At 53.2% G+C, this 15,818-nt stretch overlaps 1 protein-coding gene across 4 annotated transcripts in view; it reads left to right on the forward strand.

Annotated features, from left to right (window-relative positions):
• TBC1D9B (TBC1 domain family member 9B) overlaps window positions 1-15,818 on the forward strand; it is a 35,015-nt gene that overhangs the window by 12,028 nt on the left and 7,169 nt on the right. For 3 of the 4 annotated variants that reach the window (XM_080922842.1, XM_080922843.1, XM_080922845.1), the window contains exons 4-17: window positions 172-400; window positions 1,207-1,465; window positions 2,702-2,909; window positions 4,137-4,349; window positions 5,668-5,829; window positions 6,257-6,407; window positions 6,822-7,036; window positions 8,785-8,902; window positions 9,843-10,128; window positions 11,412-11,541; window positions 11,671-11,769; window positions 12,549-12,617; window positions 14,245-14,485; window positions 14,843-14,908. In XM_080922842.1, coding sequence (XP_080778968.1) covers window positions 172-400; window positions 1,207-1,465; window positions 2,702-2,909; window positions 4,137-4,349; window positions 5,668-5,829; window positions 6,257-6,407; window positions 6,822-7,036; window positions 8,785-8,902; window positions 9,843-10,128; window positions 11,412-11,541; window positions 11,671-11,769; window positions 12,549-12,617; window positions 14,245-14,485; window positions 14,843-14,908 — 2,446 coding nt within the window. The remainder of the gene's footprint in view (window positions 1-171; window positions 401-1,206; window positions 1,466-2,701; window positions 2,910-4,136; window positions 4,350-5,667; window positions 5,830-6,256; window positions 6,408-6,821; window positions 7,037-8,784; window positions 8,903-9,842; window positions 10,129-11,411; window positions 11,542-11,670; window positions 11,770-12,548; window positions 12,618-14,244; window positions 14,486-14,842; window positions 14,909-15,818) is intronic. The other variant, XM_080922844.1, reaches the window with a different exon arrangement.

Consider the following 15,818-nt stretch of genomic DNA (forward strand, 5'->3'; position numbering starts at 1 on the left):
ACACAGAATTTGAAGTCAGCCTAAGCTATAAGACCTCTAGCTCCTCCCTCTTTTTTTTTTTTTTTTTTTTTTTTAATTAAAGAAGTCCTAGATTCTGGGTTCCTGGCTTCTCTGCTCCTTCCTGGGACTGTTCCAATATGCTCAGCTCCCAAACTCTGTTGTCCCTTCTAGGGCATCATCGCAGAAGAGAACAAGAACCTGCAGCCCCAGGGGGACGAGGACCCGGGGAAATTCAAGGAGGCCGAGCTAAAGATGAGGAAGCAGTTCGGCATGCCGGAGGGCGAGAAGCTGGTCAACTACTACTCCTGTAGCTTCTGGAAGGGCCGTGTGCCTCGGCAGGGCTGGCTCTACCTGACCGTCAACCACCTGTGTTTCTACTCATTCCTGCTGGGGAAGGAAGGTAAGGTGGGGCAGAAGGCACCCCTTACACCATGCCCTCCCCTCCCTGGTCTCACTGCTGATTCCTGGTGCATAGCCCATGCCTCTGCACCTGGATGTTGTCTCCCCAAACCCAGATGCCACTGTAACTCCCTGTGGTGGGAACACCCCGGCAACACCTGCACCTGGCAGCCCAACTATGGCTTTCACAGTAGCTGAAGCCTCCAGTGTGGTGCACAGTGACACATCTTCTTTCGGTACTTTTAGATTTTGTAGAACCTCAGGCACATCCCACTGCCACCTACTCATGGTCCTGTCCTGAGGAATGACCTCAGGAGGCAAGCCTCATTCCCCACAGAGCCAGCAGCTCTCTCTGTCACCCCAAAAGGAACTTCCTATAGCTGACCCAGTTGGCAGGTATCAACACTAGTTCCTGAGCCCACCTCCTCCCCTTATTGTTTGCCTGTCAGACCGCAGTGGCCTGGTACCGTCTCTGGGGCCTGGTACCCTGCTCTGGGCCAGTCCTACTCTATTGACCTGGTCCATACCCCAGTGGGGCTCCTTAGGGCCAGGGTCTTAGCTAGTTCTCTGCGTGTCTGTTCCTTTCAGTGTTCTTCCGTTCAGGTAAGGCACTCGCTGAGTAAGGGTAGGCTTGGAGCAGCAGTGAACCCAATAGCTATACCTCTTTGTGGATTACTTGTCCTGATGTGACTAGGCTCAGACCTGGAGGGGGGAGTAAACAGTGTCCAAGGGAGGTTCTGAGAGCGGATGGCAGGGCTCACCTTGCCCACTTGTGAGGGGTGACATGTCTGTCCCTGTTGTTATCAGTGAGCCTGGTGGTACAGTGGGTGGACGTTACACGCTTGGAGAAAAATGCCACTTTACTCTTCCCCGAGAGCATCCGTGTGGACACCCGGGACCAGGAGCTGTTCTTCTCCATGTTCCTAAACATTGGTGAGACCTTCAAGCTTATGGAGCAGCTCGCCAACCTGGCCATGCGACAGCTGCTGGACAGCGAGGGCTTCCTGGAGGACAAGGCCCTGCCCAAGCCTGTCCGGCCACACAAGAACATCTCAGCTCTGAAGCGGTATGTCACCCTCCTGACAACAGAGAGAGCCGGCCTTTGGGGCCAGGTCCACAAACTCGGGTGTCCAGCACACCTCACAGGCCCACTACTGGGGAAGGAAGCCAGCAATAGATGACCATGGCAATATTGCATAGGGAGGGGGTCTCACCATCTCTTGGTCTCATATCAGGATGCTGGATGACAGAGAAGTCCCATAAGAATCAGTGGAGAGTAAAGCTGGAATATAAACCCACTTAGGCACAATATGCTGAGATCCCAGGAGGCTGCATCTAGCAGACTTGGGCAAATGAGTCCTGGAGTTGCTGGCTTTAGTGTCACGGGTCTGAGCCCTCAGGCCCAAAACTAACAAAAGAGACAAGCTAAGATAAAACATGGTCATCCTGTCCATCCGTGGTTGCGGCTGGCGAATGGATCAAGGTGGCCAGCACAGCCGTTCACCTGTGTTTGGGCTTCAGGTTTCAGCCTTACAGGACACCCATTCCTTTAGGATTGCAGATGTTCCTGGGCTCCAGAGCCAGGGTGGGCACTGAAGGGCTCAACACTGGTATGTTTAGAGTCTAATTATTTCATAGGCTGTGCCCCTTTACCAGGGTGCAGGCCTTCAGTGCACCGTCTAACTTAGGATGTTGTACAGGGATGTCACTCTCTTGATAAGAGTGACAGTGTGACCGTGCAGAAAGATAAGAAGCAGTGCTGGCACGTGGCAGGCAGTGTCCACAGCTATAAGTCTGCGTGCATGCTCAGGCTCTGAGGCAAGCAGCTCAGGCAGATGTGAAGCTCTCTTGGGAGCTAGGGCTATGTCTGTGTGGTCATAGACCCCAGAACAGGCACGATCAAGCTGCTACCCACATCCATCAGCCTGCATTTTCCTCAGCGAGAACCAGTGTGCAATTAGATTGAGCTCCATTGCTTCCTCCTGGGCATTGTCTAGGTTTCCAGGTGGGGTTAGCTCTTCCCTGTGTGGGAGGGCTGTGTCATGCTGGCCCTGATCCAGGAAGGACACAGGCAATTCCAAGGACTGCCTATCCTTCTTTACCAAGTGGCAGAGCCTCTAGGTGTCCTTTCAAAGCATCCAGCCTCAAGGAAACATTATGTTCTGTTCCTAATGCTTGGTGTAAAAAATTTCCTATCTTCTTGAGCTCCAGTCCCCAGGCATGCATGAGCTTCTCACTAGAAGACCCCAACGCTCCGGAATCCAGTGTGGAAACAGGAAGTTCTTGCCCTTTGTTTCCTCAGAGACCTGGATGCCAGAGCCAAGAACGAGTGCTACAGAGCCACGTTCCGGCTGCCCAAGGATGAGCGGCTGGATGGCCACACAGGTTGCACTCTGTGGACGCCATTTAACAAGCTACACATCCCCGGCCAGATGTTCATCTCCAATAACTACATCTGCTTTGCCAGCAAGGAGGAAGACACGTGCCGCCTCATCATACCCCTGAGGGAGGTGAGCATCTCTGCTCTAACTGCTCTTGGGGCAGAACTCTACAGCTGCTCGGGATGGAAGCTGGCCCATCCTCCACACCACAGCCAAGTGGCTCCAGGCCTTCTTACTCAGGAGAGCTCCGTGATCTGCCCTTTGGTCTCTTGGGTCTCACTCCCAGACACATCCTTTATGCCTTTCTTTTGCTAAGTGACATCAATTGCCCAAGTAGAAATGGAGTCGTCCTTGGTCTTGACTGCTTCCTGGTTATTGCATCCTAACCTAATCCTGGTAGGATTCACTTCAGAGTCTGTCGCTTCCTCTCCACAGCCACCAGACAGGACAGTCCCAACCACATCTAACCCCTTAGGGACGTGTGCTCCCAGTGCTTCTGGCAGAACTGAGTGAAAGAGGCAGGCAGAGTGTGGTACCCAACATACAATCACCCACATACACGCATGCACACACACATCACATATATGACCCACAGACCTATTCCTACACATACTCAAGTATCCATTACATGTTCATATATACACTCTACACATACCTTCACATATATAAATACCACATATGCACTTATGTCCCACAGATGTGCAAACACCTATGCATGCAGGTATACACGCCCATATTTTTATTCATCACATAAAATACATGCAACCCAATTAGATAAAGATACATCCTGCCCTGCTCAATTTGCTTCAGCTCCTGCAAACTCTTCCAGTCGTTCTGACGTACACCTCAGGGTTTTTGTGCCCTCTGTCCTATCTTACCCAGCAGGTCACAGCTCAGTCTCTGCCTCCCCAGAGACACCGTCACAGTAACAAGTAGCCAGTGACTTCCTGGCCTTCCTTGTTGCCAACTCTTGCTCCTCATGGCCAGGCCCAGCCTGTGTGACCATCGTTTGTCCCCTGCTGGAGCTGGGCTGCAGCCACTGAAGCCTGTGTCGCTCTTCCCCCAGGGTCAGTCAGAGCCAAGCTTGCTTTGGGAGCCTTGCAGTTGAGGGACTACTCACAGGGTTTGAGGCCACAGCTGGCTCCTAGCTTACATCAGCTTCCTAGTGGCCACACAGGGACATTGTACTCTCACTTGCCCCTTCATGACACCTGCAGCTGACACACAAGTGGCCATGGCAGGAAATTAATTCAACTGGGCCACTCAGTGCTTCACTGCCTTGTGCCCATGAGAGCCTACACCCATCTTCCTACATCCTAAGCTGCAAACACCCCAAGGCATCCTTTTGCCCCTCAGGTGACCATTGTCGAAAAAGCCGACAGCTCCAGTGTCCTGCCCAGCCCTCTGTCTATCAGCACTAAGAGTAAGATGACCTTCCTGTTTGCCAACCTGAAAGACCGTGACTTCCTGGTTCAGAGGATCTCTGACTTCCTCCAGAAAACTCCGTCCAAGCTGACAGGCAGCAGCGCTGGGGGAACAAAGGCCAGTGTTTCCGACCCAGCTCCAGAGGTGAGGAAGCCACTTAGGAACAGCAGGGCCAAAACCAGATGAAGAGCCCCCAGGTGCAGCCATCTGCTGCTCCTGAGCCAGACCCTGTGGCGCACGCTGAAGGGTGACTCATGGCACCTGGTATACAGACCAGGGGTGCTACTGAGCATCCTGTACAGACCAGGGGTGCTACTGAACATCCTGTGGAGCACACAACAATCCTACTACAGAGACTTACTGAGTCAAATATAGTGACCTGTCTCTGTGACCCTAACACTTGACAGTCTGAGATAGGAGGCTTACAGGTGAGACCCTGTCTGAAAAACCAAGGGCTAGGGATGTAGTGTGCACACAGACCTGGCTTCCATTTCTCACATCATGCCTCAGTAACAGGCCCGAAGTCATCATCAGGCACTGTCTTTCCTCAGCGCTGGGCATGGCCTCATCCGGCTGTCACTTTACTTCTGTTGGAAACGGTTACCCTGGGGACCTTGAGTAGAACAATGAACAGGTCAGACGGAACACGTGCTCTTATGTTCAGCGTGCAGTGGGTTAGGACTCCCAGAACCAGGAAGGCAGATCCTACAAGAGGATCCCTACAAGTTCAAGGCTAGCTTGAAATATATAGCAAGTCCCACAACAGCCATGGCTGCATGGGGAGACCCTGTCTGAAAAGCAAAACTGAAGGGGGCTGGAGAGGTGCTCTGGAGTTAAGAGCTTTTCCAGAGGACCCGAGTTTGGTTCCCAGCACCATCGGGCAGCTCACAACCCTGTAACTCCAGCTCCAGGTACCCACAGGTACATGTATGGACATTAAATAAAAACTAAATTTAAAAATACTTTAAAAGGCCAAAACCCCCAAAAATGCTTATGCTAGTGAATTTTGTTATAGTCTAGGATTATTTAAAAAAACAAAAACAGGATCCCTTAAAATTCTGTAAGAATTTGAGAGTATAGTTTCTGTTTCTAAAAGAAACTCTCAGGGCTGGTGAGGTGGCTCAGCAGGCAACGTGCTTGCTGTATATAAACCTGGTGACCTGAGTTCAGTCCTTGGAGTCCACAGGGTGTCCTCTGACCTGCACATACACAAAGTGTGGGCCTCACCTCCCACGTGCTGACTACAGCCGGGCATAACTATGAGAAGATCTGGGCAGCATCAGGAAGAGGAGCCAGCTGCCCCTGAAAGGCGCTAACTGGCTAGGGTCGGTGACTCTGGTTCAGCCAGCCGGAGAGGAAATCGGACTGGGCCGGACTGGGCCCCGTCTACAGCCTCAGTCTTGGCCGTGCTGACCCTGGGACAGCTCTGTTAGGCATTTCCCCCTCTTGTTCTGTTGTCTAGTCTCTCCCAACTCCTCAGGAGACGTCAGAGCCGTCCAGCAGCCCAGCCTCTCCCCTGAGCAGTCCTCCAAGTTTCAGTACACAGGAGATTCCTACTACTTCCCAGGGCCTGCTCAAAGTCTTCCAGAAGAACTCACCTGTGGAGGACCTTGGTGCCAAAGGGGTAAGCCTTGAGCACTCCAGCTTCTGCCTGAGTTGAGGCCTCAGGAGGAGGGCTGAAGCCACCTCTGGGCTGGGCCTTTGTGGCCAGCATCATCCCTCACGGCTTTCTCAGGGTGCACCTGCACCGGGATATGTACTGGGCAGTGTCGGGTGGACCCAGCCGGAGCTTGGGGACAGACACTCTGCCTGGCCTGTGTTGGGGGTGCTTTTCATCAGGGGCCCTCTGCTGCTTAAGAGCCCGGGGGCCAGGATAGGTCCTCTTCTCCTCCTTTATAATCATGGCTTTGAACCCTGAGCTTGCAGACTCATTTCGTGGGTAGTTTCCACAGCCGGCTACTAGCCTTGCTCAGAGAGGTGGAAGGCCTGCTATCAAAGCCCCAGCACCAACACTCTTTCTTCAGCTTCTCACTCCATGTTCCCTCTCTCAGGCCAAGGAGAAGATGAAGGAGGAGTCCTGGAACATCCACTTCTTTGAGTACGGGCGTGGCATGTGCATGTACCGAACAGCCAAAACTCGGGAGCTGGTCTTGAAAGGCATCCCTGAGAGCCTCCGAGGGGAGCTTTGGCTCCTCTTCTCTGGTGAGTGTGGTTCCATTACCCCCAGACGTGGACTGTCCGGTCTTGGCCCTCCCTCAAAGTTTTCTGTGTCAGACGCACAGTGAGCATGTCCTGAGCTTGTGTGGCCTCGCGTTCTATCTCTAATACCAAAAGAAAACTTGTCTCCTGAACCCTCGGAGAGCTGGGCGATGACCACTGCATGGGAGCGGCAGATGCTAGCACAGATGCTGTCAGTGGGTGGCAGCACGCACAGGCTGACATTCATAACTTTGGCCACTGGAGTTTCTCAGAGCAGTCACTAGGGAAACAGCCTCACACCTTGTAACTGACCGCAAAGTTCTCTCTGCTCCGTGGGGTATTTGTGTCTCCAGTCAGCCCTATCACTGAGTCCCAGGGAGAAGAAGAGAAAGATGGCGGCCACCTTTGTCTCCCCAGGGGCCTGGAATGAGATGGTGACCCATCCTGGCTACTACACTGAACTAGTAGAGAAATCCATGGGAAAGTACAGCTTGGCCACGGAAGAGATTGAGCGAGACCTGCATCGTTCCATGCCTGAGCACCCTGCATTCCAGAATGAGCTTGGGATCGCTGCGCTCCGGCGGGTGCTGACTGCCTATGCCTTCCGGAACCCTACCATTGGCTACTGCCAGGTAATGAAAATCACCTCCTACCATGGCCTCCTGGGGCACGTGCTGGCAGTCCCAGCCTGTGATGGCCTTACACACATGATCGTCCATACCCTGGAAAGAGATGTAGCTCAGCCTATGCCTATAATCCTCACACTCGGGAGGCCAAGCAAGAGAATTGCTGCAAATTCAAGGTTTCCAGACCTTGTCTCAGAAACAGAGACCTGGTGCCTGTACTCTTAGCACCTGGGAAGTCCAGGCAGGAGGATCAGGTCATCAAAGCTTCACAGAAAGTTTCGAGGCTAGCCTGAACTACATGGAACCTTGGTTTTTGCTTGCTTACCAGCTAGTGTTCAAAGGGGGCTGTAGAGATGGCTTGCGGTTAAGAGTGATGCTCTTCCAGAGAACCCTGAGTTCAATTCCCAGCACCTGCGTCTGACAGCGTGCAACTCCAGCTCCAGCAGGTTTGATGTCTTTGGCCTCCGCAGGCACACCCACACATGGACACCCAAACACATAATCGTTAAAAACGAATGATATAGTGGCGACTATTCCCCTCGGCCCCATGCCGTATAGTAAGTGTCATCTGTGTGTTCCTTGTGTGAGACTCGGAGGATTTTTTTTCTGTATATAGAGTAAAGCATACATGATATAAAATTTACCATTTTATTCACTCTTAAGTGAGTGACAGTGGCGTTAAGTACATATGTTAGGCAGCAAACACTCCAGCTCCTCCATCCCACCTTCTCACCCCTGTACCTTCTCCATCTGTCTCTGGATTTGATCGCTCTGTATCTCATGTAAGTGTAATCGTGCTGTGTGAAAATGGGGACGGCTGTTTCCATATATGGAGGACGGTGTTGACTGTAGATGTGAGGAGAGCACAACCAGGGGCGGCTGAAGGGCCAGACTGAACTGCAGCAGCGTAAACCTGGCCATGAGAGGAGAGAGCCGGGAAGACAGAGGGAGCGGGGAGAGGTGGAGAGACACCACTAGTCCAGTAGCAGAGGTGGGATCCGAAGCTGGGGGAAGGGACGGAAATGAAGGCCAGCCTCTGGGCTGGAGTGAGACTTGTCCCCGGTTTCTTTGAGATCATTGTTTATCCGTTTGCATCTGGCTTTTCACCTACTGCCCCCAAGGGCCATCGCACTGCAGCGAGGACCAGACTTTTCTTCAGAATTAAGGCTGGATGTTCCTCTGCTGTAGCAGTGTGATGTCTCTCTCCGTCCCCCATAGACACCGGGTGACTTGTACCACTGTGCTGTTGTACCCGAGGCTGCTGTAACCTTTGTCTGTGAATCCAGTGGAGTATTCCTAGTCAAGTCAAATGGTTCTATGTGGGCCTTAGCTTGTACCTGGATTTCAAGGAAACTGGTTTCCTAAAGCTTAGTTGTTCTAAGGCCAGTGTTCTTTGTGACGCCGCCAGTTCATCCAGGCCTGCAATGCTTTTGAAATAACGCTCCCCCTTCTATGCTTCCGTTTGTTATCAGCTAATTTTATGTATCCCCTCCTTCCCGCTGCAGGACCCTGGCTGCACACCCACACATCAGCTTCACCAAGCCTACTAAATGGAAGTGTTGACTGATGCCTTGTCTCTGTTTTCCTAATGCCTTCTGACCCACTTTGTCAGAGCTGGCTGGCTGTCTCTGTCTCATTGAATTCTTGCAAATTGGCTTATTGGCAGATTTCCCAGGGTTGGTCGGGGGACACCATTCTGCTCTGTGGCCGGCAGAGTGACACAGACACACTGACACACCGTCTCTTCCTGGCAGGCAATGAACATCGTGACCTCGGTGCTCCTGCTCTACGGCAGTGAGGAGGAGGCCTTCTGGCTACTGGTGGCGCTGTGTGAGCGCATGCTGCCTGACTACTACAACACCAGGGTAGTGGGTGAGTGAGTGTCTGAGGCAGGAGCCTCAACCTGCTCAGGAGCTCCACATGGGTGTGGCTGACCTCCCCTGGCCTGCCCCACCCTAAGCAGTTCCCTCTGAGGCGTCCCTACACCTCAGCCGTCATTCAGGCTCCCGAGTCAAAGACTAGAAGCTGAGGAAAGCAAGCAGACTTCCAGCCTGCTGCCTCCAGGGCCCAGCTCCCACCTAGACTTTGTGAGGATTCCCAGGACAGCCAGACTGAGAGTCAGAGGATGGCACACATTCAGTGGGTTTGGAAAGTCTACCTCGAGCCCCAATCTCCACCCAGCTTTCCTAAGTCTCTTTGCTGTACTCTGCAGTCTGCTCTGAGTCCCAGTGGTCCAGCATCTACTCTCAGGAACTCACCTCCAGTCAAATCCATGTCCTTATAAGGAAATGCCTCAAGTCTGTCTCAGCACATCTGTGTTTAGCTCAGCTGTCCTCTGCTGCTTAGTGTCCAGGTCACCAGTCACTGCTTACCTCTGCCTTTCCCGAAAGTCAGGCGTCTGTGGCCATAGGTTCTGTGTCCATGGATCCAGCCAAGCACTGAATAGAAATGCACAGAGGAAACCCCATCCGTACTGAGCACACCCACTGTCCCTTATTCTCCAGACGGCATATAATAGCTGTGTAGCTTTTCATAGCATTGCACCATAGTCGGTATCATGAGTCATCAGGGAGTAATGTACAGGGTCCAGCAGTGTGGGGTGGGGGTCTGAGAAACTGTATCCCCTACACGTATCCTCGTGGATGCCAAGGGACCGCTGCACACCTCTCTGGCCCTCACTGTACGCAGAGATGGCAGAGGTGAGGTTGGACAGGAACCACATAGTGTCCCTGCACCCCAGGCCCTGGGATTCTACAGGGGGTGCTCAGGCCCCTGGATCAGTGCTCATCTTTGGCCTCCTGTCTCTCCTCAGGGGCCCTCGTAGACCAAGGCATCTTTGAAGAGCTCACAAGAGACGTCCTGCCCCGGCTCTCAGAAAAGATGCAAGAGCTGGGCGTGATATCCAGCATCTCGCTGTCCTGGTTCTTGACCCTCTTCCTCAGCGTCATGCCCTTTGAGAGTGCCGTGGTCATTGTCGACTGCTTTTTCTACGAGGGCATCAAAGTGATCTTGCAGGTGGCCTTGGCTGTGCTGGACGCCAACATGGAACAGCTGCTGGACTGCAGTGATGAGGGCGAGGCCATGACCGTGCTGGGCAGGTGACCGTGCTGGGGGCTACTTCTGCTTCCCTCCCTCCCCAGCCCTCAGTCAACACCCTGTGCTATGCCCCAAGTAGAAACTAGGTCAGGAGATCACCAGGAGCAGGAGACAGCTGGGAGCAAACGGAAGAGGCCAGTGGGCCTGACTCAGCTGTGTAGTCATGGGGAATTGACCCAGAGCAGATGCGCAGTGGTGACACTCATGTTGATGTCAGGAGACAGCGGCACAGCAAGGCCTCCAACCTCTAGCCAAGGTGGGGAAGCACTTGTTTCACAGAGCTGTCCTGGTTATCTCTTCGAGCTCAGCATCCCCTGGGTAGGACAGATCCTCACTGGGCTTGTGGGATGGCTAAGTGAACCTGTCACCAAGCTCACACTTACCCTGGCCTCCTCAAGCACTCACCCCAGCCAGGCTCTCCCTGCACCCCTGCTGTCTCTGGGGCCTGCTTCAGGTGATCAGGCAGTCTCCACTACAGTCTCTTTTCTACCACACAGGTCCAGTTTGTGCCCTGCCCCTGCCCTGGGCATGTATAAATCTCCCTCTCATGGTTTTTTGTTTTGTTTTGTTTTGTTTTTTTCCCTACACAAAGGAGCTTTCCAAGTCCCCAGCCTGGCTTTAGCCCGGAACACCGTGCTTGCTGGTTGAGCCAGCCCAGTGCTGGGACCCTACAGAATTGGCAAGGTTGTGATCTACCTCCTAACTAATAAGATTCCTGATCCCCTGATGTTAAAGACACTTAGTTGTGACCATGACTATGACTGGGTTTTATGTATATGTCCTATTGAGTGTCTCCTTCTCTCCTCAGGGGTAAGCATCTAACCAGGGATGTCCCTTAGATGGGTTAGAACCAGAAAGCCTCTTCTGTCTTGAGTGTTAGGCTCAAGCTGCAGAGCCTAGGAGGATAGGAAGGCCTGGTTGACCCAAACTAGTCAGCCAAAGCAAGGCCATGTCCCTGGTGAAACTGAAACTGTTCACTGCATGGTTCTTGGCCAGACCCTGGTGACCCAGCAGAGAGGAAGCACATTGTCCCTACACTAGGTAGACTCTGGAATCCACAGGCCCCAGAAGACAGCCTGGCATCCTCAGACTTAGTGCGCACGTGTTAGTGGGCAGTAAGACTTTTCTCTGCTACTACTCTGATGGGAGCTCCCAGCCTATAGGGCCCAGCGGACTCACCACTGCCTTCCTCTAGGACTTCCTATGTGACTCCCATGACTAAACTCTGGCCCAGCACGTGGCGGCTGCTGAGGGAGCCTATGCTGCTGTCCTTTGATCTTTACAGGTACCTGGACAATGTGACCAACAAGCAGAGCATTTCTCCACCTATCCCACACCTCCACGCTCTGCTGACCAGTGGAGATGACCCTCCTGCAGAGGTGGACATCTTTGACCTCCTGAGAGTGTCCTATGAGGTCAGCTTCCTGTAGAGTTAGCCTGGTCAGGCTGTTCCCCAGGGCCTGTGGTTTTGGATGAGCACAGGCGAGTGTGGCAGGGACTTTACCCTCTGCTCTTGGTCTTACTGACTCTCCTTTGGCCTGTAGAAGTTCAGCAGCCTGAGGGCTGACGACATTGAACAGATGCGGTTTAAACAGAGGCTGAAGGTGATCCAGTCCTTGGAAGACACAGCCAAGAGAAGCGTGGTATGGTCACTGGTGAAGGCAACGGTAACCTCTGACAGCGGGGCTGCAGGGCTAGCCCGAGTGGATGGCTTTTCCCAGTACCCTCTCCAGTCCCACCCTTCCCTGAGCAGAGTGCAGGGTCCAGTTTGTGCCCTGTCCCTGCACTACCATGGTACCTGTGTCATGGCCAGGAAGCTGTGTAAAATCCCACAGCATGGGTGCTGGTTTGGGAAGATAGGGAGAGGCCCTGGTCACTTGTGAGAGTTGTTTCTTCACCTTGCATTGAGGCCGCGGGTCTTCTGGACTAAGTCCTCCTGGCCTGCCTTTGCTGTAAGCTTCACTTCTGTCCACTCTGGCCAGCCCATACCGTGTGCCCCTGCCTGAAGCCCCATCTTTGTCTTTTCAGGGGGTGGACCTTTTGCCATCCCGTGCTCTGTTTAAACCTGTTCTTGGTCTCTGCCCTTGGCCTCCATACTCTCATTTTGCTCACAAGGGAAAGGCAAGGCCAACTCTGGCTAACTGAAGTAAAAAGACCTGGCTGGCAAATTACAGGACCCTTCAGGTAGCTGGAGCTAAGAGGCCATCATCGATCACCTCATGTCCTCAGTGGGTCCTCAGGAGAGAAAGAGCCCTCTAAGCACCCGCCCCAGGGATTGGCCACTGACAACAGCAAAGAACAGATCACACCCTTGCTACCCTTTGCCACTCTTTACATGAGAAATCTCCCGGAACAAGCATCTTGTCTGACTTTGGCAGGAACCCAGGGCCCTCCACTACCAACGTTTCATCTTTCCTTCTAGGTCCGCGCCATACCAGGGGACATCGGCTTCTCCATGGAAGAGCTGGAGGATCTTTACATGGTGTTTAAGGTGACAGTGAGCACTGGGGTGGGTGGAGTCCCCCACCTAGTCTGAAGTCCCCTAGCCAGGAAATCCCTTGTCCCCAGTTGCAGTGCCTGTGAAGCATGAAGAATTTAGTCTTCCTTGGCAGTTGGTAAGCAGACCGTGCGTGAGCACCTCAGCTGTCACTCCCAGAGCCATCCACCTTGCTCGTAGACACAAGGTCTCACTGGCCAAGAGCTTACCAAGTGAGCTGGGCTGGCTAGCCAGTGAGCCCCAGTCCCCTCCTGCTTCTACCTCACAATGTTGTGATTCTAAGAGCACACCACCACAAGCACCCCCGCTGTTGTTGTTTTGTGTCTCAAGACAGGGTTTCTTTGTGTAGCTTTGATTGTCCTGGAACTCACTCTGTAGACAGGCTGGCCTCTAACTCACAGAGATCTGCCAGCCTCTGCCTCCCAAGTGCTGGGATTAAAAGCCTGTACCACCACTGCTGGTGCAGCCTTTTTTAGATATCATGGTTACGTGTACTTATTTATTGTGTATCCATGTACGCAAGCATGTGCCGTGGTACATGTTAGAGATCAGAGGACAACTTGTGAAGAGTAGGTTCTTTCCTTTTACTGTGTGTTCCAGGGATCAAACTCATGACATTCCATTTGGCTGAAAGCACCTTTATTCCCTGAACTCTTTTGCCAGCCCCACACACCCAACTTTTCATATTGGTTCTGGGGACCAAAGTTAGGTTCTCACATTTGCATGGCAAGCAGTTTCCTGACTGAACTCCAACAGAGAGAGCACTCCTAAGTAACAGGAAAAAGACAAAACAATAATAAATTCAACCCAACTCATGCAGAAGAGGAGCACACCTTCTAACTGAAAAGTTACAGAGCTTCGGGCGTGGCTGAGTCAAGGCACTGAAACTGGCTGTGGGGCTCCTCCATCCCTGTTGACCTCTGGGCTGCTTTTCCTGTAGGACTGTCCTGAGCAGCTCCTGGGTCAGGCTCTCAGGGACCCTGGTGGGAACAGAATTTTCTTCCTAAGTAGTATAAGCAAAGAACACAGATCAGGCACCGGGTGACTCCGCCTAGGTGCTGTAGCTAGGGGTGGTTTGACTGCAACAAACCAGTGGTAGTGGATGACCTACAGCCTTGGAACCCATGGCCCCAGGGTGTGTCTGCACACAAATCCCAGGTACATCAAAAGGAAGAGGACGGGCACTGGGGGTAGTCAAAGACAACTTTCTCTGTTTGGTTTGGTTTTGGTGGTATGGGGTTGGTTGGTGACTGAATGAGCAAGTGAGTCGTTGGGTATTGGTTTGTTTTGAGCTGGGTTCTCTCTGTATTGCCCGGGCTTCACAGTAAACTCGGGAGGCCCAGAGACCCTTCTATCTCCATTTATTGAGTACTGAGACTGTCGCTCTACATTGCCAGTCCTGTGGTCCTTAACAGATACCTCGGGTTCAGTTCAAGGTGGCCACACTGTCAGAATAGTCAAGTTCATGAGCCCTGCTCAGCTCCTCTGCTGTGTACTAGTTGAGGGTCCTGTGAGAGCTGAGGTATCTGACCAGAGCTCACTACCCTAAGTATGTGGACAGATCAGGGAAAGCATCCTGGTAGTCCCCAAAGGCCATCTCACCAGACGGTGTCCCCTGCAGGCCAAGCATCTGGCAAGCCAGTACTGGGGTGGTAACCGCTCAGCAGCCATCCACCGAGACCCCAGCCTGCCCTACCTGGAGCAGTACCGGATCGATGCCAGCCAGTTTCGGGAGCTCTTTGCCAGCCTGACGCCTTGGGCCTGTGGCTCTCATACGCCTGTGTTGGCAGGCCGCATGTTCCGCCTCCTGGACCAAAACAAGGACTCATTGATCAACTTCAAGGAGTTTGTGACAGGGATGAGTGAGTGTCTCACCCATCTTTCAAGCACCAGCTAGTGCAGCTGTCCCTCCTGAGGCCAGCAGAGGGCGGCCTTGAGCCCTTGCCTATGACAGACCTCAGTGATTTCTTCTACTGTCCCTCTCCATCAGTTTGGGGCTCTGGCTCCAAAGAAGGCTAAGCTTTTCCATAGAGTCGTAGGGAAGCAGGAGACCCGGGGCTCCTGTGACCGTCCCTAGAGACCTGGCTAGGGAAGAACCACGCCTCCCCAGAGTGTGGTATCTCCATTAGAACCCACAGGAAGGGTAAGGGGATATGGCCGGCAGGGTGTCCTCGGAGCCTTCTTGCCAAGCGTGTCCCCTCCCTGGCCTTGCTCCACAGGTGGGATGTACCACGGAGACCTCACAGAGAAGCTCAAAGCACTGTACAAGCTTCACCTGCCCCCAGGTGAGTGACTTCCGACATCCTGCTGTGGCCTCTGTGCCCCTAGGCTGTCTAGAGCTGGAGATGTCCCACCAAGTTACCAACATACCACTGATGGTCTGAGCACAGTCCCAGGGTTGGGAAAAGGCATGAGGGAAGATTCCAGTTGAGCTCCTCATGACCCAGAATCCACATCAGGGCAGGGGGCTAGGATGGAGGTGACAGGGTTACATTGGTCCTTAAAGGAACTGTTCTTAAAGGAATTGTTGCCCAAAGGTTGCTGTCTGTTCCCAAGACAGCCTGGGACACTGCCTAGGCCACCTGCGGGCCCTGTCACGTGTCCTCAGGGGCCCCACTTCCTTCCTCCTGGTGATGGAGGTATTGTTAGGAAGGTGTGAGCCAAGCAGAGCGGCTCAGTGAAGCTGGCCAGCACATGGCTCCTGGACAGCCCCTAAGACTAAGAAGGATTCCCTCAGCAGGACCCAGATCCAGAGAGGACAGTGATGGCCCAGGGCACCTTGCTTCCTCTGGCAGAACCACCCTAGGTTTCCAGTTCTCTTGTCTAGGTCCTCCCCCTGAGCAGTTCACACAGCATCTGCCTTCGGAGTTGGCCCAGAGCGCGTCTGTGGTTGTAAGGCTGTGACCACTCAGCTTACATCCTTTGTGTCTCACTGTGTGCAGTAATGGCCAGTTCATTAGTCAGAGCTCCCCAGTGATGGCTCTGCTGGCAGAGCTGAAGGGGCTCTTGGTGCACAGCTCTTAAGTGAGGCTAGCTTGCCGCTGGTGAGAGCCAAAAGGCCTGGGCTGTGTCAGGGATCTGGGTCTGTACCCACCACCTAAGCTACTCAGCCTGCTTCATCCGTGGACTAGACTGCTCAGGTCCAACCACAGGGCTGTGCCTTCCCTGCTCGCCAAACCCAACACATCCCTTCTG

Source organism: Micromys minutus (assembly GCF_963924665.1).
Source record: "Micromys minutus genome assembly, chromosome: 10".
Classification (NCBI taxonomy): domain Eukaryota; kingdom Metazoa; phylum Chordata; class Mammalia; order Rodentia; family Muridae; genus Micromys; species Micromys minutus.